The sequence below is a fragment of the Lontra canadensis genome, unplaced genomic scaffold (assembly GCF_010015895.1).
Source record: "Lontra canadensis isolate GAN:19392208 unplaced genomic scaffold, GSC_riverotter_1.0 scaffold100, whole genome shotgun sequence".
Classification (NCBI taxonomy): domain Eukaryota; kingdom Metazoa; phylum Chordata; class Mammalia; order Carnivora; family Mustelidae; genus Lontra; species Lontra canadensis.
In genome coordinates, this window is record NW_022631094.1 from 6,140,362 (window position 1) to 6,163,063 (window position 22,702).

Consider the following 22,702-nt stretch of genomic DNA (forward strand, 5'->3'; position numbering starts at 1 on the left):
GTCTTCAGGTTGTTTTCTGGGTTATTCACACTGATGTGGGTGTTACTTAATTGTATCCATGGCAGGAGGAGGGCTCGGGTCCTCCTACATCACTGTGTTCTCTGGTAGTCCTAGATTAATGCTCTCAAATCGGTTGGGAATAATTTCAGTATCGTCAAGGTTTTAGTATATATCCTTGATTCCAAGAGTTTGCATTTTATTCCTCCCCCATGCTTTTGAACAGTTTTGTTACATGCGGTCAGCTGAATGCTTTTCATTACTCTATAATTGCTCACTAACCTGTATTTTCTAGAGACTCCTAGGATAGTCCTTCTCATGAATTTAAATCTGAAAATTTAATTGAGTAAGCTTGTCCTATTAGCAATGAATGGTCTAAGAATATTGTTTAGGCAAAATCAATTATTATTTTACTTGGCAGAGAATTAAAATATCCATCTGGGAGTTTACTAAAGAAATTGAAGCTGACCCTTGAATATGGCCTTACTGACAAGTTCTGCTAAATTACATGCTATTAAGTGGAGCTTATTATGAATGCCTCATCTCCCAGCATAACAGCTGCCTTCCCTTGGTAATGGAGTGTATTGTAATACCTAATTCCTTTAGTTAGCCCTAGTGGAATATCAGACATTGAATTCTTTTTGTTCTTTTTTAGTATTAAATGTTACTGTAAATATCACTAACATACTTATTAATAAGTCTACTAACTGTGGTATAAAGTAGGTAAGGAGAGAATTGAGTAGCCACCTACTTGCACCGAGCCAGTGAGAATCTGTTTCAGTGGGAAGCTTGGCAAGGGTTGCATACCTTGTCTTCATAAAGGAGTAGTCTTAGGGTGAACATTGTTTCCACAGCCGCCTTTGTCTCATGCTTTTAAAAGCTGAAGACTTACTTAGGTCCAGTCTTAGTTTTCTGCTCTTAATTCGTATTATTATATATTATTGTATATTTTGTGATTCTTTTTTAATTTTTAATTTTTTAATTATTTTGAGTGGAGTTGATACACAGTGTTGGATTTGTTGCACATATACAGCATAGTGATTTGATAAGTCTGTTCTTTATGCTGTGCTCACCACAAGTGTAGCTTTTTTTTTTTAAGGTTTTTTTTTTTTGTTTGTTTTGTTTTTTTATTCATTTGGGAAAGAGAAAGAGTGAGAGAGTGTAAGCACAAGCAGCGGGGAGGGTCTGAGGGAGCAGCAGACTGCCCCATGGAACAGGGAGTGGGATGCGGAACTCGATCCCAGGACTCCAGGATCATGACCTGAGCCGAAGGCAGTCACTTAACCAGCTGAGCCACCCAGGCGCCCCAAGTGTAGCTCTTCTTGATGGAGAATGAAAAGAGTTCATTGTCCACCTTTGTAAAAGATGCAGTCTGGGGTCCCAAGGTCAGAGTCTGGCTGCAGTTTGCTTGACCTGGCCCGGATCTTTACCTGAAGAACGACAATTTTCACACAAATGAAAGTCATGATCTAAAACATTAGCCCACTCTTTTTGCTCATTTAATATAATAAGTGACATTAAAATGCAAAATCTTCAAAAATTGAAAATATCGTTGAGCTCTAGTCAGTGACCTACTTTTTCTCACCAGTAAGTGTCACAACCAAATGCTGTTACGTTTCTGTTCACCAAGAGAGGCTTGGAAACTCCCACAAAGGTGCTATAATGTTGTTAAGAATGCCATGCTGTGTGACTTCCTGGGGCTTCTTGGAAGGTCTTCTTGCCTTTCTGTGCTTGGCACAGCAGAGTGGACTCAGTCCTCCTCTGAACTACTACACCTGGCTCACAAACCATGGGCTCAGTGTCACTTTTAAATCTACTCTGCCTTTGTCAATGCAGTTCCCTTTCTGGGATGCCATTCTTTGTGGCCTCATTCTTACCTCAGTCCCTCATATGAAAATGTACCCTCTTGTTGCCAGATTCCAGAGCGAGAGCTCTTACGTGGGTGATGTGTCCATGAATCAAGCACTCTGAGGTTACACCCTTTCCTAGCATTGGGCTAGATGCTGGGCACACAAGTGGGAATGAGACGCGGTCATTGTCCTCAGGGAACTTAGGGTTTACTAGGTGGAGAGACTGAGAAGGCAACTACCTACACTATACTCAGAAAAACACAGCCAGGGGGATGTGGGGTAAGTGGAAGGGTCACCCAAACTAATTTGCTGGTATATCAATGTAGACCTGCCCTATAATGGTTTCCTGTTTCATTACTTTCCAGTATATTTAAGACTGGACTTCTTAGCAGTTTATTGGCTATCTGGAATTTGAAATATATTAGTAATTTCTTCTCATGATTTTGGCTTTTAGTATAGTACCCCCTTGATCCATTCTTGGGAACACCTGGTATCTGAGGTTAGCTTTAAGAGTCTAGGTTTTTAAGATTTAAAAAATTGTTTATTCATTAATAAAGGACTAAAAGTGGAATAATAACCCTTCTTAAGCAAAAGAACTGTTACTCATCTATTTGCTCATTCAGCAAACATTTGAGTGCCAGCCACCCCCTCTCCCTATCTTGGAAGAACCCCTGTTTCAGTGGGAGCAGCAGACTCCCTGGGTGTTGACCGTGCACCTGTTTCACAGACAGTTGGCTGGTACGAGCTGGCCACAGAAGCCAAAAGGGAGCCCCTGCTGCTTTGGAGGCGGTGTAGGACTCTTCTCTGCCTGTGGTTTAGGGATCAGGAGAACCATGGGAAGCTCTGTGGAGTTGCTGCTAGCTGATGGTTTGACTTTTCTTTTTAAAAATTATTTATTTATTTATTAGAGATGAGGGGGAGGCAGAGGGAGAGACAGAGCAGACTCTGTGCTGAGCGTGAAGCAGGACTCAGGCCTTGATCTCATAAACCCTGAGATCATGACCTGAACCAGAATCAAGAGTCAGATTCTTAACTGACTGAGCCACCCAGGAGCCCCTGATCTGACTTTTCTTTATTGGCCTAGAGTTTTGCTTCCATTAAGGTTCATTTCTTCCATCTTTCCTCCCTTCCTCTCTTTCTCCTCCTCTCTCCCCTTTTCCCTCTCTCTCCCTACCCTCCCTTCTTAGTACCCCACCCCCATGGCCTCCTCACCCCTCTCTACCCACACAGTCACTGCCTGAAGTGTTTTTACATCTTTTATTTTTCACTATGAAAGAGATCAATTTCCTTTTTATAAGCCCTGTATAATATTGTAAGCCTAATGCAGCTACTTAGAAACACCTCTGTCTGCCCTGTAGCTTTTTCTCCAAAGTATTAAACATCTTAAGAGCAGAACATACCAGATTTTATTCCTCCCTCTCCTTTGCTGCCTCCTTACTCTCTCTCCAGATGTTAAAACAGGAGGGGCTTTTAAGGCTCTGGTCTGGCCCCTCCTTTTCTCTCTCCCTAAGCTGTCTCCCCAGGCCTTGGGATCCATGCTTAATTCTGTTCATGTGCCGCAGATACTCACATTTCTGAGTGCTGTTTTCTTCGAGTTTCACAAGGTGTGTGTGCACCGCCTACATGGCGAACGTCCTCTGGGCTGTCCACCTGTAACTGTCTTCCCCCAACAGGGCTCCCCGTCTCAGAAGGCATTGCCCATCCAGCTGCACGAGCTGGAAGCCTCAGGTCTCCTGCAGCAGCTCACCTTCTTGGTTGTCGGGGGTCACTGGACTCTAGGTTGGTCTGATAGGACTGTCAGTCTCTCCTGTCATGTCCCCGGTTCAAACCCTGATCTTCCTATCCCGACTGCGGCAGAGTCTCTCATGCCTATCAGCTGTGCTCCTTTCCAGCCCATTTTCCACTGTGCGGCCAGAGCCATTGGTACCTCACTCCTGTGTCTCCAGTGATGGGCCCCACGCCTGGCACATAGTCGCTGCTCTGTTACACAGGGAGCCATGGCTTAAGTTCAGGGGTTTAACACCACCTCTGATGTATCTATTCTCATCTTGTGGGTCCTGTGTTATATAATTCTTAGTCTGCTTCTGGCATTATCCTGTGCTTCTGTTGACAGATTAATGTCATTTAGTGAACTTCTCTCAATCATTTGGTTAGTTGCCCTGTTTCTTCAGAATTTCCCAAAGTGCAGTCTCCTCTCCAGACTGTGGTGACGTAACAGGTGTGGACTTTACCATCTCATTTATGAGTATTGATATTTAACTGATAATTATCTTTATTTGTGTATTTGTGTTAACATTTTTTCCCTTTTTAAGATTTTTTTTTTAGGGGCACCTGGGTGTCTCAGTGGGTTAAAACCTCTGTCTTCAGCTCAGGTCATGATCCCAGGGTTCTGGGATCGAGCCCCGCATCCAGCTCTCTGCTCAGCAGGGAGCCTGCTTCCTCCTCTCTCTGTCTGCCTCTCTGCCTGCTTGTGATTTCTGTCAGATAAATAAATAAAATCTTAAAAAAAAAAAAAAAAGATTTTTTTTTTTTTTTTTTTTAATTTTAGAGAGAGACTGAGCACGCAAGTGCAAGCTGGGGACGGGATGGGGAGAGGGAGAGGGACAAGTGTGGAGCCTGTCATGGGGCTTGATCCCATGACCTCAAGATCACACCTGAACCAAAACCAGAGTTGGACACTCAACAGATGGAGCCAACCAGGAACATCCTCTGCCCCTGCCCCCCACCAGATGCCTTTTAAAAAATTACATGATATTTAAGAGTTTATGGACATTATAAACTATGAAAAATTTAACACTATCTAGATTTATCTGTTTTAGAAAGCAGGTTCTTAAAAGTTTATATATGATTCATTTTGTTTCTTTAGTTTTATTTTTTCAGTGTTCCAAGATTCATTGTTTATGCACCACACCCAGTGCTCCATGCAATACATGCCCTCCTTAATACCCATCACCAGGCTCACCCCATCCCTCTCCTCTAAAACCCTCAGTTTTTTTCTCAGAGTCCACAGTCTCTCATGGTTTGTCTCCCCCTCTGATTTCCCCCAATTCACTTTTCCTTTCCTTCTCTGAATATTCTCCATGTTATTCCTTATGTTCCATAAGTAAGTGAAACCATATGATAATTGACTCTCTCTGCCTGACTTATTTCACTCAGCATAATCTCTTCTAGTCCTGTCCATGTTGATACAGAAATTGGGTATTGATCCTTTCTGATGGAGACATAATACTTCATTGTATATATGGACCATATTTTCTTTATCCATTTGTCTGTTGAAGGGCATCTTGGCTCCTACCACGGTTTGGTGATTGTGGCCATTGCTGCTGTGAACATTGGGGTACAGATGGCCCTTCTTTTCACTACATCTGTATCTTTGGGGTAAATACTCAGTAGTGTAAGTGCAGGGTCATAGGGTAGCTTTATTTTTTAATTTTTTGAGGAATCTCCACACAGTTTTCCAAAGTGGGTGCACCAACTTGCATTCCCACCAATGGTGTGAGAAGGTTCTGATACAGTAGTTCCAGACATTCCTTTACCTTCATCACATTTATAAAATGTGTTTGATAAACTATAGAAATAATAATTCCATGGCTCAGAGAAGTATAAAACATGCTGATAAATAGAAGGAAAACTTCAAGAGAAATTCTTACCTTGTGAACCAAAGTAAGCAAAAGCACTTTGTGGGTATTTCTGATATCTGTCTTCAAGCTAAATTTTGCCAGTTTATAAATCTTATGTTACTGGGTTTCATTTTCCAACTTCAGCTAAAATTATTTCATTTAGAAATCAAATCAAAACCACAGTGAAATACCTAATTCACACACATTAGGATGACTATTATTAAAAAAACAACAACAACAACAGAAAACAAAATAACTGGTGTTGGCAAGGATATCAAGAAATTGAACCCCTGTGTATTGCTGGTGGGAATGTTAAGTGGCCTAGGTACTATGGAAAAATAGTATGGTAGTTCCTTAAAAAATTAAACATAGAATTATATGACCCAGCAGTTCTCCTTCTCTGTCTGTACCCATAAGAATCAAAAGCAGATAGTCAAAACAGGTACTTGTACACCAGTTATTCTCAATAACCGAAAGGTGGAAACAACTCAAATGTCGATTGATAGAAAAATGGATAAACAAAATGTGATATATACAGGCAGTGGATTATTATTCAGCTTCGAAAGGGAAAGAAATTTTAATATATGCTACATACTTTGATGAACCTTGAGGACATGCTAGATGAGAAAAGCCAGAACAAAAAGACAAATATTGAATGATTCCTAGAGTAGCCAAATTCATGGAGACAAAGTAGAATGGTTGTTGCCAAAGGCTGGGGGAAGGGGATCAGGGAGTTGTTCAGGATGATGAGAAAGCTCTGGGGACAGAGATGGGCAGTGACTTTACAACAATGTGCATGTACTTACTGCTGCAGAACTGTACACTTAAAAATGGCTAAATGGTAAATGTTATGTATATTTTACCACAATAATAAAAAATAGGTTTATCGATGGCTGTGTGTAAATTAATAATTACCTCAAAATAAGAACTTTACGAGATAGAGAAGAATCTCTTTGCTCCTTTGACACTGTTTGTTGAAATTTGTACTATTGTGTTGAATCTGTATTGATATTGTAGTTGATGTGATATGAGTGAGAAATTAACCTGTGGTATCTGGAGTTTGTGCTTGCCTCAGTCTTTTGTGATCCAGCTACATCCACACTGTTCATTTATGGACGGTGTCCCTTTCCCATCACACTAGCTGAGCCCTCTGACTTTTTAAAAATAGGTATGATCAGGGGATAAATCCCTGCTTAAAGTAGCTGTTAAAATGGAGTCAGGCGGTTTTAGAATTTATATATGCTAGTATGTAGGACAAAAACAAGTCAAGTCCTTTAGCTCTGGCATTTTCATGTCTTCCCAGGTATACCTTGAAAGACTTTTAACGTATGCAGAGATAGACATCTGTCCGGCCAACTGGAAGCGGATTGTTCTAGGGGCGATCCTGCTGGCCTCCAAGGTTTGGGATGACCAGGCTGTGTGGAATGTGGACTACTGTCAGATCCTGAAAGACATCACGGTGGAGGACATGTGAGTGTGTGTGCTGGCGTGGGGACGAGGGGAGGCACTGTTTGGGAAGGAACCGTGTCCCTCTGAATGGTCTGTGTGGTAGAGAGGGAATGAATTTGACTGAAGGTCTCTCGTGAGTGGGTACAACAAGGACACAGCTGTGGAACATTACATGCAAACACCTGTACTACTCTGCGTTAGGATCATGAACAGGTACTGGTTACACTTTTTGATTTTGTAAAACTAGTTACTGAGACTCTATTGTGGACAGACATTCCTTTACCTTCATCAGAAAGGTAAAGACTATGATGGCTTCTATTCTGGCTCTGTACCTCACTGCAGACTCATAACAATGTCCCACACCAGTCTTTTGTGGGCAGCAGCCTCCCCCAAAAGCAGAAGAGCTAAAATAGTATGTTTCTGTTTCATTTCGGAGAGAACTCGCCAGTTCAGTTGCTCATTCTGTCCGTGGGTCCTCTCATGGATCTCATCAAGGCTGCATGTTCTCCCCCAGCTGGTCTCAGAGCCTCAGCTCAGTGGAGGCGCCATAAGCTTGAGGGGCGAAGGGGGTCCATCGCCATAGCTCTCAGGGCAGTCTTGGGATTTCTCAGATGGTTCAGTCCTTAGATTTAGGTGAGGCTTGTTAACTGGAGACCTGCAGGCCTATTGTCTGTGATGTCTAGGGCCTGGGAATACAGGAAATAGGTTTAGAGCCTCTTAGGACAAAGGAGCTGTTTTAGAAAATAATCAGGATAAACTATCTACAGTTCCATATGGTTTTTAGTACTTCTGACACTTCTTGCTAAAATTTTTCTAATATTGTTTGTTACAGCTTCCTTGAGGAAGCTTTAGTCTGGAAGAGCTTCCCAGCCGCGCCTCCACCTCCGTGTTCCTGGACCCAGTAATCCTGGGAATGTGGGGTCTCACAGTGCCTGTGCAGGCTGCTGGTGGGGGTGTCATGTGGGCACCTTGGGTTCTTCACTAACCTAAGGCCCTCCTTGCCTCTGGTTACTGATTAGATGGGACCCCATGTTGGGGGTACCCTGTGAGGCACTCTAGTTTGTGTTCTTGGGTCTTTTGTTACAGAGCCTATTTCTGCTGTAGACCTATAAAACTCCTTCCTGTGTCTCTAATTCTTTATTATAAAAAAAATAGGACAAGTGTAAAGAAGTTTTTGATAGTAAGAAAAATGAAAGTCTTGATTATATTTCAAAGTGAAAACAACTACTAAAATAATTGTCATCGGGACCACAGAAGAGCAAGGTGGTAAGAAGTTCTGACTCATTTCCTTTATTGGGGGGTTACTCCGTCAACTCCGTGATACCGTTTGACACTGAGTTGTATGTTGTAGGAATGACATCATGGTTGCCTTTTCCTGTTTGTGTTGGTGATGTATGTATGTAAGGAACAAAAATTTTCCCTTTTTCCCCCTTTTAGGTTCTTTTAGGTCTAATAATTAAATTGACATAAGACCAACAGGAGAAAAACAAATTTAATTTTGTACATATGGGAGCCCCATAAAAATATGAGACTGAAAGCCACTCAGGCGAGTGAGGCCATCTAAGCTCAGGAATGGGATAGAGGCCTAGGGCTTCAAAGGGGACAGGGGCAATTCAGAGGAAGATGAAAAGAGCAGATGCTTGGTAATCCGATGTTTGCCCCACCATGCAGGTCTTTCACATGGGGGGGAGGGCAACCTCAGGGAGGGTGAGCAGCCTGCCTTTCTCTCCCAGAGCAAAAGAATGGGAAGGGAGGAGCCAGAAGGAGCACCTACATACTTGATGTGTTCTTGGGCAAGTCAGTTCTAACAGTGAGAAATGAAAGTTACAGATCTAGAAATCTGTTCCCTGATGCTGTTGTGTTTTTAGGCACACTTGGAGAAAGCATTTGTGTATTGTAAGGGTTAGACCAGCACGAAGCCCAGTGCCCCGCTGAGCGCTGCAGCAGATAGCCAGTGTTATGGGCCGCATTGTGTTCTCTGAGAATTTCTGTGTTGAAGCCTAAGGCCCACTGCCTCAGAATGTATCTGTATATGGAGCTAAGGTTGTAAAGAGGTAATTGATTTAAAACAGGGTCAGGAGGGCAGGCCCTAATATAATAGACTGAGACACCACACAGGCAGAGGGACAGCCATGCGAGGACACAGAGAGAAGATGGCCATCTGCAGGCCAAGAGAGAGGCTTCAGAAGAATGCATTGCTGCCGGCACCCCCATCTTGGACTTCCAGCCTCCAGAATTGTGAGAAAATCAGTTAATGCTGTTTAAACCCCCCAGTCTGTGGTATTATATTATGGCAGCCCCTGCTGGCTGACACAGACTTGATACTGGCAAGTGGGGTGCTGCTCTGACAGTTACCTAGAGATGTGGAGGTGGCATTGCAGCTAGCTAATGGGTAGAAGATTCCAGAATTTTGAGGCACATGTTAGAAAAATCCTAGATTACCTTGAAGAGCTGGTTGGTAGAGACATGGTTGAGAAAGGTGATTCTGATGAGGACTCAGAAAGCAGAGAGCTTTAGAGGAAGCTTCTCTCAATCTTAGACATAGACATTTACTGCAAACAGAATGTTGCTAGAAATAGGACTGTTAAAGGTGCTCCTGGAGTGAGGTGTCAGAAATGAGAAACATGCTGCTGGGCACTGTACCAAGGGCAATACCTGTTACACAGTGGCAAAGAACTTGGCCAAGTTGTGTTCTAGTGTTTGTGTAAGGTGGAATATTCGAGAATGAACTCGAATATTTAGCTGAGGAGATTTCTAAGCAGAGTGTTTAGAAACCGTGCCTGGTTTCTCCTTGCTGCCTCTAATAAAATCTGAGGAGAGAGAAATTGAAGAAGGAGTTGTTAAGCGAGAAGGGACCAGATGTTGGAGATTTGGAAGAACTAAAATTTTCCAACCTCTGCTTATCCCTATTGCAAAAAATGAGAAAGCGTGCTCTGGAGAGAACAGTGATGGTGTGGCTGTACAGTATTTGCTCAAGAGATTACAAGTGTGGCTTGGTGTTCCAATCAGTCATCCCAGCAGAAGTGCTGCCAGTTTAAACTGAAGGGGACAAGACAGGACAAAATGAAGGAAGGCTGTCAAACTTTAGGATTCTCCAGAAGACCTGTCTACTCTGACATGTTATCCTTAAAAAGGGAAAATGACCATGGAGGCAGTTTGCAAGTGGGCAGGGCTGAGGCTGCTTCCCCCTCAGCTAGGATGTGGGCTGCTGCCCTTGGCTAAGAGAGCCCAGTGGCAGGGCTCCCCCTCTCACTGGGCTGGATGCTAGAGCATCAGCCAAAGATTATTCTCAAGCCTGAAAATCAAATGCATTTGCCTTGCTAGATTTCAGACTGGCTTGAGACCTAAGAACCCTTTCTACTTTTTGATTTCTCCCTTTTGTAACGGGAACGTCTGTCTATGCCTGTGTGACCATTGTACTTCAGAAGCAGATAACTTCCACAGTGAGGAAGCTTCACAGGTTCACACCTGGTGAGGAATTTTGCCTCAGGACGAATCAGACCTCTAGTCTCAGCCATACCTTATTTAGTTGAGATTTTTGAACTTGGAGTTGATGCTGAAATGGGTTGAGGCTTTTGGGCTGTTGGGAGGGGGTGAATGTTTTCTGCATGTGAGGTGGATGTGAATTTTGAGGGGCTAGAAGATAGAGTGTCAAGGGCTGAGTAGCATCTCCCTCAAATGCACATGTGAAGTCCTAACCCCTAGTACCTCAATGTGTAACCGTATTTGGAGATCAGGTGTTTCAAGAAGTAATTAAGTCAAAATGAGGTCATTAGAATAGACCTTAGTCAAACATGATGTGTCCTAAACAAGAGATTAGGTTATAGGAAGCAGACAGAAGGGCAGTCTTGGGATATTTTGCTACAATAGCAAACTAACACATCCAGTAAACTTTATTGAGAAGGAATGAGATTTGATGTGTTCAAGAAGCCATTCAGGGGGTCGTGTGGCTGAACCACGCTTGTGGAGGGAGCTTTAAGTTACTTTGTAGCATCTGTACAGAATCCTAGATTTCCTGTTCGAATATTAAAAAATGAGTGCTTGATTTCAGTCTTTTTCAGTCAAACCATATGAACTTGGGGGCAGCAATGGCTGCGAGGTACCCTGTCTGGGGAGAGGGAGCAGCGTGGGACATCGCTGGAAACTAGAGGCTCTGGCACTTGGCACTGTGTTAGTCTCATGGCAGTAGCAAGTGTTCATTTCCTGGCAGAGGCACCCTAAGCTTTCCCTTGGGGCTCCTTAGTGGGGAGACGACTCCCAAGTTTCAGATGGGAAGCTTTATAAAAATGTGCGTGTTGGTGCTCTTTCCAGGCATCTGTACTTCTGTCTCCTTCTGCACCCTTCTTTGTGGCCTTGCCTGTGTCCTAGCATCCTGATGTAACCTTCCTGATGTTTCTGAGCCCAGTTTCATTTCCAGCTAAAGAATCATCCAACAGTTAAGGACTTGGACTTGGAGTCCTTTCCACCTTCAGACAGTGGGGTTCTGGCTTGGAAGGCAGCTGATCATGTGCGCAAATGGCTGGGAACGCAGGTTGAAGAACATTTTAAGACAAGTGTCACTGAAACTTGCAGGTAGACCGTTGGGGCCACCAGCGTCAGTCAGTCAGACTTCAGATTCAGGCTGACGTTGTGCGGTAAGATAGGGCCATGGGCCAGCTTTGTTTCTTTCTGTCTTGCCAACAGTAAGTGGTCATACCACCACATGTCAGCTTTTGTGTAAGGTGGAATATTCGAGAATGAGCATTTGCTATGCATGGGAAAGGGAGGATGAACTTTGACAGGCAAAAATGCTGTTAAAAGAAATTAAACTTTGGGGTTGGTTTGTTTTTGTTTTGCAGTAACCTTGGAAGAGTAATTTTCAAATATAAACAAGGAATCTGAAATAAGGAGAAATCAGGCAGCGTGATGCCCCCAGCTTTGCTTTTCTTTTTCAACATTTCCTTGGTGATTCGGAGTCTTTCCTGGTCCCAGACAAATTTTAGATTGTTTGTTCCAGCACGTTGAAAAATGCCAAATGATACTTTGATCGGAATGGCATTGAAAGTATAGATTGCTCTGGGCAGCATAGACATTTTAACAATGTTTATTCTTCCGATCCATGAGCATGGATTGTTTTTCCATCTTTTTGTGTCTTCTTTAGTTTCTTTCATGAGTGTTCTGTAGTTCGAGTATAGATCTTTTACCTCATTGGTTAGGTTTATTCCAAGGTATCTTACGGTTTTTGGAGCTATTATAAAAATGGAATCAATTCTCTAATTTTCCCTTTCTACAGTTTCATTGTTAGTGTATAATAAAGCAGCTGATTTCTTTGCATCAGTTTTGTATCCTGCCATGTTACTGAATTGCTCTATGAGTTCTAGGAGTTTGGAGGTGGAGTCTTTTGGGTTTTCCATATAAAGTATCACGTCATCTGTGAAGAGAGAGAGTTTGACTTCTTCTTTGCCAATCTGAATACCTTTTATTTCTTTTTGTTGTCTGATTGCTGTTGCTAGGACTTCTAGTACTATGTTGGACAACAGTGGATAGAGTGGGCATCCTTTTTGTGTTCCCGATCTCAATGGGAAAGCTCCAAGAGACTGGTTTCAGTGCTGCATAGCAGAAAGATGCAGCAAAAACCTCCCACCCTCCATGGTGTAGGGTGCCTGGTCTTTGGTTTTCAGTTTTAATTGTGGTAAAATATGCATGGCATAAAATTGACTATTTTAGCCATTTTTAAGTGTACAGTTATGTGGCATTAAGTGCATTCACATTGTTGTGCAACGATCACCAACCAGAAACTGTGTGCCCAGTAAATACTAGGTCCCCACATCCCCCTCCCCCTGGCCATCGTTCTGCTTTGTCTCTGAATGTCACTACCCTGGATGCCTCACAGAAGCGAACTTGCCCAGTATTGTCTCTTTGTGACTGGCTTATTTCACTTAGCATGGTGTCCTCAGGGGTCATCTGTGTAGCAGCACATACTGGAATTTTCTTCCTTTTTAAGGTAAAAATATTACAGTCCTTGTACATACTCTGTTTTGTTTATCCATTCACCCATTGCTGGACACCTGGACACTTGTACTGCTTCTGCCCCTTGGCTGCTGTGAATAGCGCTGCCAGGAGCACGGGTGCACGGATCTCTCCTGGAGTCCCTGCTTCCAGTTCTTTGCGTCTGTGCCCAGAAGTGGGATTGCTAGGCTGTTAGTGGCTGGTTTTGTAAAGTGAACCCATTTTTCCAGAAAAGAGATAGATGGTAAATGTTTAGATGATAAAAACAACAGAGAGAACAGGCTTGATGGAATTACTGCCCTCGACAGCAAGTCATGAGAAAATCGTTCTGATTAAAAATTTATAAGAACTAAATTCAAATCTGTAAACAAATATATTCAGAAATACATGTTATATTAAATCAAAACTGTAAAGAAACCCAACTGAATTAGCACAATTCACAACTTGTGAAGGGGCCTCTAAAATGGAGTAAGGAGAGTTTCTTGTGATTTGTCATGTAGCAAGCTGTCACATGTCCCTGGAAGCTGTCCCACTGCAGTTTGGGAATTCAGACTTTGGGAATTACTTTTGTTTGCTAAATCTTGCCTTAGTTAGAAAGCACAGCAGCTCTAAGGCCCATATTTCCCTCAGAGCTTAAAAAAGAAACCCCCCCAAGAAAGACTATTTTTTCCCAAGGAACCTTGAGGAAAATGCCACCTTGTTCAGAAAGAGATTCCTCTTGACTTTAGTCAGAGAGTATCCCCTCAACAAGAGTCACTGCTACCTTGCATCCCTCCGGGCCAGGAGTACCAGACTAGCTGTCGGAAAAAGGCGAGTTTTTCTTAGCCTCCAGAGAGTAAGAGCTGCAGTGGCGCCTTTGGCCACCAGTCGGCAGTCTGTCCCCGGGCTGTCCCACAGTCCCCCAGGGAGAGCGCCTTCTAGCCCATTTGTTTTGGCACCTCTGGCCTTAGCAGTATTTTTAACTCCTGTTTCGTTAAAATCTTAGCTGAGTTCTAGTATTTTGCAGGATGATCTCTTGTTAAATTTCATTTAAAGGAAGCATAAATAAAAGTTATTTAAAGTAAAAATTATCCTAAATAAGTCAAAGTAATTTAGACTCTTTTTAAAAGACTAAAATTTAGCACGATATGCCCATTTGGAGGTCACCTCCATTCACTAGACTGTATAGAAACGACATTCATGGTGTTTCTCTGATGAAAATACCTGAATGTGACTTCTCAGTCCTCCCGACTGAGGACCACGAATCTTCTGTAGCAACTCGCATTCGCCCAGTACCTTCTCTGTCTGACCAGTCTTGCTCAGATCCCAGCCTGCCTTCCCCACCACCTCGGTGCTCCTGTCCCTTGCTGTCACAGCAGCACAAGACTGGGACAGAGTCCTTTCTGTCTCTGATGGCTTAGGGAGGTGACTCACCGGGGGTGGACAGACGAGTTCTCGCGTACACCATGGGGACAGGATGGTGCTGAGTTAGTCTGAGGCTACAAAACATCAGGTGCCTGCATCCGGGATCTGGAACTTGGGGCTCGGTGTCAGTGGAGCCCATGGAGAGGGGTCTGGGATAGTTGGGGTGAGGCCTAGCACTTGGGCAGGGTTTGTCAGCCTTCAGAGTCACTTATAGGAGATGGTGATCAGGTCTCCTGCCAGAAATCCCCTGCCCCAACCCTTGTTCCTCTCCACTAGAGCTCTGTGTTTTTTCACACTCAGTTCATCTCTTACTTCTCTGGGAGGCCTTCCTCCGCCCCTCCACCGAAGCCGAGCTTGGCCTGCTCCATTCAGTAAGGGTAATTATCGAATACTAGCTGTATATCAGGTACTGTGATGGGGCCAGGTGGCCCAGTTTCTGGCTAGGAGGATACAGGCAGGGACACTGAGTTAAGGTGACACTTGTGGTGGAGTCTGATAAAGGACAGAAATTGAGGGCTGTGTAGTGTGCTTGGGAGCACAGGGTGCTTCGAGGGGGAGACGATGCTGAAAGTGCGTGCCCGACCTGGGACTAGTGCTCAACAAACTGAGCCATCGCTGAGGACTTTTCTCCCTCCAGGTACTAACTGTCAAGAAATGAACCTGATCTAAAAGATAATCGACATGGGGAAGGTCTCCAAATAGAAGTTTTAAAATTTATTCTGGCTACCCATCATTCATTTCCATCAAACTATAAATGGGTTGGCCAGTTGGATCTTAATACCTGTGTCTGGGCGTGAGTGGTTCTAGAAGTTTGGGCTGAGACCAGCCGTGTCATCATCCCAAGGGAGCTTGTTAGAAAGACACGTTCTTAGGCCCACCCCAGCCCTGCTGCACCAGGCCCTGGGGTGGGCTCCTCAGTCCATGTTGACAGGCCCTCCGCGGGACTAGACACGTGCTCAGGTGTGGGCCTTACTGCTCTCATTCTTCAGAGTTGGCGGGTTCCCTTTCTGTGAGTCCAGGGCTGTGATTCATTCTCCCACACCCCGCTTTGCCCGGGAGGCCCCTACCGCACTTCCTCCACTCTTCTCCCAGGGAAGGGCCACTGAGGAAAGACGGGCCTCTAGGGGTAACAGAGGCTTTTCCCCTGGGCCCCTGTCTTGGCCCCTTGCCAGACTCCACTTGGCTGCTCTCGACTGCTTCATCTGCCCCGTGTTTGGTGGATCGTGCTGGGGTTTGCAGCCGGAGCTGCTGTGCGTGCGGTCAGGTCTCTGGGAGACGCATCACCCTCAGCACTTGCTGGTGGTCCCCCCGGCTAATCAGGCCTCATCCTTCTGGGCACTTGATCATTTGGCTTTTAATACCTACTTGGTGGCTAAACTGCAACTCTGGTGTCCAGCCAGGCAGTTACTTGAATGGCTTTACTCTCTGGAGGTCGCAGTTTCCTCGAGTCTCGTCTCTGGCACCTTGCCGTGGTGGGTCACGCAGCCCGGTAGCGCAGCTAAACGTGTGCTCTTGCTGTTTTGCTTGCAGGAATGAGCTGGAGCGACAGTTTCTGGAATTGCTGCAGTTCAACATCAACGTTCCTTCCAGTGTTTATGCCAAGTATTATTTTGATCTTCGTTCTCTGGCAGAAGCAAACAACCTGAGCTTTCCCTTGGAGCCCCTAAGCAGGGAGAGGGCTCACAAGCTCGAGGTAAGAGGCTTTCACATACTGGTTTTTGAAGCCCTATTGCAGAAGCCTCATCTGGGTCTCCCGGAAGTGGGAGGTCACCGTGCTAATTTCTCCCACTGCGTGTTGTTAGGAAATACAGACAGGTTACCCTGGATTTAGAGTTGGTGAGGTCATTTAGTTGATTATAATTCATCCAATCATAGTTTTAATAACCTTCTAAATATCAGTTTTTATTTAATGTGCATCATTTCTATTCTTCAAATGTTAAAAAAAAAAAAGACCTGGTTTTTTAAAAGATATGTCAGAAAAAAGTATTTCTCGACATGCACTATTATAAGGAAAAAGATACCAGACGACCCTAATGATTGGGAATCTCAAAAGGTTATATTCTGCTTTTTTTTTTTTTTATTAACATATAAGTATTATTTGCTTCAGGGGTACGGATCTGTGAATCGTCAGGCTTACACAGTTCGCAGCACTCACCATAGCACATACCCTCCCCAGTGTCCATAATCCAGCCACCCTGTCCCTCCTCCCCCACCACCCAGCAACCCTCAGTTTGTATATTCTGCTTTTTATTTTTTATTCCCCACAGCCCAGTTAGAGCTGGGGCTAGCCCCATGGGTCTTGGTCTGGATTTGGGGTCATCAGTGTTAAGCTGTTTACCTTCTGTGCTCATGACTTGTGTACATAGCTCAGCTTCATATTTGCACCTAGCACTTCCCATCTGACTTGGTGACTGGATGAAAAGTTGTGGGGTGACCAGGAGGATCACTGGTGGAACCCCTTCCTCCAGAGAAGGGGTACCCAGGCTCTCTGTACCTTCATCCCCAGGCACTGTTGTGGTCGCATCCCATAGACCCTTTGATCAAAGCAGTAGATGGTACAGTCATGTCCCAAGCTTGGTGAGACCCAGGAGGTCTGTGCTGCCTGCCCTACTGTCCGATCTGAGTGACACGTTATCCCCTGATTCGGTACAGGGTCAGGGTGGCTAGCATGCTGGTCTAACAGAGTTAATAGCTGTGAGTGAAACAAAGTCTAGAGATACAGGGGAAGAGGTTATTATGGTTCGCAAGCTTAAACAAGCCAAGATTTTAAATAAAATTGTAAAAAAGTACATAGTATGCCAGTCCCAAGAAGAAACTCAGTAAAACTGTGGAACAGACTGGATATGGCACACAGTGTTTAAAATAAAAGCCCAGGGAGGTTTTCTGAACTCAGCCACTTTACTATAATTGTGTGCTGGCTGTTAGGAAGCAGCTGCTCAGTTAAATCTCCCATTTCTCTTAAGCAAGAAATGGAAAACCAGACAAGTGTTGTCAGACTCTCACGGGTACACACATGAAATAGGATTCAATTTCACAGTGAGCAGGCGCTGTGTTTGAGCCCAAGCGGCAGGCCCCGGAAGCCCTCATGCCCCGGAAGCCCTCATGCCCAGTGGCTGTTGTCCTGCCGAGGGCATGGGCGTGGAGCTCCTGGAAGCAGCCCCTTCATCTGCAGCTCTGTGGCTCTCCGAGGGAGAGCGTCCGGTGTTGTGGGTCAGCTCTGCACTGCGGGTGCACAGGCTGGCTGACACGGGGCTCGCTGGTGCCTGCTGTTAACTCTGGCGGGTTATCTGAATGAGAAGAGGGGGTGCTCGCCTACTCCTGGGGCTGTCACACCAATGCTCCATGGGCTCACTGGGCTGACGAAGGCCCATAGTCCTGACAAGAGCGTTCTCCCTCCGCCTGAGAATCGGAGCTTCTTGAGATGCTCCTCTGTGGGAGGCTAGTGCTTCTATCTGGAAAAGCACTTGGCATCCCTTTGAAATAATTTTTAAGGAATGGGATTTCATTATTCTCCAGACCCCAGCATCCCTCTTAGTCCATTTGGTTAGCAAACTTGAACCCCATTGTGGAAAGCAAGGGGGGAGTGAGACGTACTCGAAGTGGCCTTTACCTGAAGCTCTGTACTGCTTAGGCATAGTACACATGGCTGATTTGATAGGTGCAAGGTAGAGTGTGGAGGCTGGCGTGCACCAGGAACCAAGGCAAAGTGGTCTTTTCATTAATCTGGTAATTTCTCTTTGACATAAGTTAGTATCTCTGTATGCATATGGGAGATGGGGTGAAAGCTCAGAGTTTACATCGTGAAATCTAGAATATGATCGTACATTGCTCATTCATCATTATGATATTCCATTCAGACCTGTGTACTGTTCATAAGCTGAGAAGCCACACACAGTCATCTCAGAGAGTTTAAATAAACGAAAATAATTTACTTTCAAAAATCGTGGCTCTCATGTCTGTGAGGGATCTGATTTTCTCTTAAAGTGTGTCACCTGCATTATGTGTGTGAAATGTGTCTCACATGGGGAATTCCCAGTGTTCTAGGCCATCTCCTGCCCTCATTCGTCTGTCATTTGGAGGAAGATGTCCTCAACTCCTGTTTCTCTCTTCTAATCCCTGCTCCCAGCTGCCACCGAAGTTGCAGTTCCAAGTGCAGTTCTGGGTTTTGGAAAATAAATGAGAATCAGTTGTCAGCACCCTGTTCCCAGTCCTTCGACCATAGCCTGATAGGCGCATGCCCCTGTTGCGTGCTCGTCTTGGTCGGCGCTTACACATCCATTCGGCACCTGTTTACTTAGGGTCCCCTGATCCCAGGCACCGGTTACCAGACACCATCGTGAACAAAGCTGGCTTTTTGGAGTTTACGTTCTGCTGGGAGGACACAGACAGTAAACAGTAAACGTAATACTAGTTTATTAAACATAATAATAAACTAGTGTGTTAGGAGGTGAGCACAAAAGCAGCAGTGGGGCGGGGGTTGCCGTTGCCAGGAGCCTCACTGAGTTGGCCATGGTTCCTTGAGGACTCTAGCGTGGGATGTCTTAGCTTTGCAGAAACCTCCAGCCTGAGGGAAGAGCTGCTTCGGAACCTACAGTGGGAGCCAGCTCAGGCTCAGCTGAAGGGGATTGGAGTGGCCGCCACAGAGCGGGGTGGGTGAGGTGGGAGGAGAATGTGGGGGAGGAGATCACAGAGTTAGCTGAAGGGGAAGCAGGGAGGATTATTAGCTGAAGGGAGCTGCTGGAAGGATGATTATTGTCACTCCAGTGAGAGCCATGATGATGTGATCAGGGTCTGCTGCTTTTGTGCCTTTGTTCCTTGATGGTGACTTCTTGCCAGGTGTTTTCCTAGCCCCTGCCTCGTCCCTGGCCTATTGCTTGAACTGTATACAAGTTAAAAGACCTCATGTTTGCATCATCATAAGTGAAGTCAGCCCCACTCCTGGGTTATTTTGACAGAAAGAAAGGTGAATGTGACCAGGACAAGACATCTGGGGTGATGTGAGCTGGCTCCCACTTTGTCATTGATGTGCTCTCAACCTGCACCCAGGAGTAACCCTGAAAGAGCTGGGACTGGGCTCTGACCCCCCAGGAAATGCTGAGTCTTGCTCTTGGCTGAGGGTCTCCCCCCAGAGTCTCACTGTCTTCATCAAGAAAATGAGGGCAGTGTGGATTGTCCTTGCTACATTGGCCCCTCCCAGTTCCTTTCTTCATCGGTTGACTAGAGTTGACTCAGACACTTGGTCAGCGGCTCTGACTCCCAGTGTGGCCCAGCACGAAACTGTGGTGTGTTACTACCACTGCACAAGGTGGGTGGGTGCTCCTTGCCCCTTTTGCAGATGAGGATGTGGGACTTAGGCACAGGCCCAGGTCCTACTCCTGCCGAGTGGTTAGCCAGCATCGAACCTGCGTCTAGCTGAGCCCCAGGCTACACTGTCCTGTAACTGTTGTACATTTTGTGATGATTTTCTCAGACCGTAAGCACTTTGGAGACGGAGCCTGCATCTGTACTTCCTTTGTGGCCCCCATTGTGAGCGGCACAGCTCTGGGCCACAGCGTGAAAACTGCACGGGGTAGGAACTCTTGTCAGTGTTGTCCCCACGTGTCCTCAGCACCTGGAACCATGCTGGTACCCAGCAGTGGCTGGTGTCCGATGAGTGAGGGCGTGGAGGGCACTTAGAGGCTGGCCCTTACCTGAATTGTCTCTCTTTTGCCCCCCAGGCTATCTCTCGCCTCTGTGAGGACAAGTACAAGGACCTGCGTCGACCCACGAGGAAGCGGTCAGCGAGTGCTGACAATCTGACTCTGCCCAGGTGGTCCCCGGCCATCATCTCCTAACCGTGGGGGCCCCGCTGGAGGCCGCACCATCCCTCCATTTCTCCTTTAGTTTGAGAAAAGACAGACTTGGGGTGGTTTTGTTTTTGTTTTCCTTTCCTTTTTTAATTCATAGCTCTGTCAGGCTGCCTTGATGACCGCCTCCAAGCTGTGTGGCCCACACGCAGTAAGGCCTCCAGGGAAGCGAAATCAGTATTCTGGAAATCCCGTTTCATGCCCTTCCCCATCGTCATTAACAGCACTTCCCTCAAGGAGGAAAAAGACTCTAATCCTGGAGAAGGAAACAAAGGGAAAGGGAAGTCGTGTAGAGGCAGAGAAAAGGTGAAATGGCTTGGCCATTTCTTAAGTCCCCGTCTGGTCAGTAGATGAATATGATGGAAAAACCCAGCAGTAGGTAACAAAGTCGGATGTGCATTAAAGACAAGAGTGCGCGCTTATCCACCTCCATCTGGATCAGTATGTTCTGTAAGACTTCTTGCATTCCTTCTAGCTGCTTTTTTGGGATTTGGGGGAATTTTTGTTTTGGTTTTGTTTCTGTTTTGGTTTTGGTCCCACAAAGCAGAGAATATCGTTTGTACCCACCATGGCACAGACATCCAAATAAATAGTACTGGTTGTTTCTCTCTGCACTATTCCTGTGAGCTGTCTTCTGAGCTTTCTTCCTCACAAGTGGGATGCGCTTGTTATATTTCTGTATGCCTTTATTTTATACAGTTTTTCTTCAACGGTGGCAAAATTAACTTGACTGTAGTGCTGAACCAAAAGTATCCCTTTCCCTCCTATTCCTCACCCCGAGAAAATTCTAGATCACATGGGTGCTTGTGCCTTCCAATTTATTCACAGTTGTTTTTTTTTTTTTTTTCTCCGACCTGAGGTCGTAGTTACAAATCAGTCAGATTTTGTGGGCTGAAGGAAACCGTGTGCAGTGGAGGGTGTCCTCTGGGTGAAGTTTTTTCTAGAGTGCTAGGTGTCTGCCTGCAGTTACTGAGTAGGAGCCATTTCTCTGTACCCCCTGCCCAGCTCATTCGTCTACTTCCATGTCCATTGTTGCAAGCAATATTCTTCTCAACTTTTATATGTTTACTTTAAATCAAAGTTAGTCTATTTGTATAAAAATTTTTTAAAAATCTAAAATTAAAAAAAAAGGGGGGGGTGGGTTATTCCAGTGGGAAGATCATTGAAGGGCAAAATGTTACTATTTACTGAGGTATTTTTCACAGGATAATTGAATAAAAAACTCAACTTGCATATTCATTGTGGGTGCTTAGCGAAGTTACACAAAATTCAAACTGTGAAGGTTTATGCTTCATTAATTATGACCGTACTTTTTCATTTTCTGATTATCCCTAATTTCCTTGTGGGCTAGATGAGAATCTTTTTTATCAAGTAAAATAAAAGGGTTAATGATAGAATATCAGAGTAAAGTGGATACTAAGTCTAAGAATCTGAGTCAACGAAGCATATAATGCTTTGGGTTTTTGCGTATTTTCTTGGGTCACAATGACAGGCTTCTAAGTTTTCTCCCTTTTCAAGTCTCTGCGAGGCGAATGGCAGCAGATGCTCTGTGTTTCACCTTCTTCCTCTGTGAATGTGGAGAACTTTGGGGTATTAGTCTTGGGTACCCTAACGTCCTACACCTGATCCTCAAACATGCCTGCTTCTGATGAAACATACTTTGGAAACGGAAGAGACTCAGAAAGTTGAAATCCCAGGATCCCCAGGCCAAAAGTGCTAGTCAGGTTTCAGTGAGATTTGTATCATGTGTAAACAACTGGTTGGACCAGAAATATTGTCAAGGTCTTTCTGGCCTAAACTTTCAAAAGCCGACAACAGAATCTGAAAAGTTAATTATCTTTCCATTATTATGGTGTTGATATACTCTGTATGGGTACCAAAATCAGCTTCTCTCTTCAAGTAAGAGTCGGATTTAGAACTTTAAATAGAGATCTAAAAATGTAGAAAATATCATTTTATATTCCCTAATCTATATAGCTTAAAAAGGGACATATTTTCTTAGCTGAATATGAATACCTCTCAAGCATAAATTAGTTCCTCTCATGTAAAGTATCTTATTTTACCGATCCATTTCAGGAAAGAGGTTCTGCTGCCTTTAAAGCAGAAAGCTTATTTTTATCCCTTTTATTTGAATGAGAGAGATTTGAAAATTGAATTATGTAAATATTTCAATGCATCTGCTATTATTTTGTGGAGTTTATTAAACTACTTTAAAAAATTGTATAGTCTATTTATTGTATGTATGTACATACAGTCTGATAACTTAAAATTTGAAGTGGATTCTGTAAAACCTGACTCAGTCTTGTTTAGACTATTGAATATTGTTTTAGCCTTGTGCACTGGACTCTACCTCTGTATAGGGAAATTTCCCATATTCATTAATAAGTATTGATCTGTATTAATTGGTTATGTTTCTTGCACTGAGGATTTTTAAAACTCTGCTGTAAGTGTAGATTTTAGTTTTGCAGTATGAATCACTTGACACATAGGTAGATACTTTAGGTTTGTTTATTTTATTTTTCTACATGATGATGAAGACTTAAATTTT

The 22,702-nt window shown here is 44.4% G+C and overlaps 1 protein-coding gene across 2 annotated transcripts in view; it reads left to right on the forward strand.

Annotated features, from left to right (window-relative positions):
* CCNY (cyclin Y) overlaps window positions 1–22,375 on the forward strand; it is a 224,438-nt gene extending 202,063 nt beyond the window's left edge. Inside the window, exons 8-10 of one of the 2 annotated variants that reach the window (XM_032837811.1) lie at window positions 6,771–6,937; window positions 15,839–16,001; window positions 20,026–22,375. In XM_032837811.1, coding sequence (XP_032693702.1) covers window positions 6,771–6,937; window positions 15,839–16,001; window positions 20,026–20,142 — 447 coding nt within the window. In that variant the 3' untranslated portion in view covers window positions 20,143–22,375. The remainder of the gene's footprint in view (window positions 1–6,770; window positions 6,938–15,838; window positions 16,002–20,025) is intronic. The other variant, XM_032837810.1, reaches the window with a different exon arrangement.
* The last annotated feature ends 327 nt before the right edge of the window (window positions 22,376–22,702 follow it).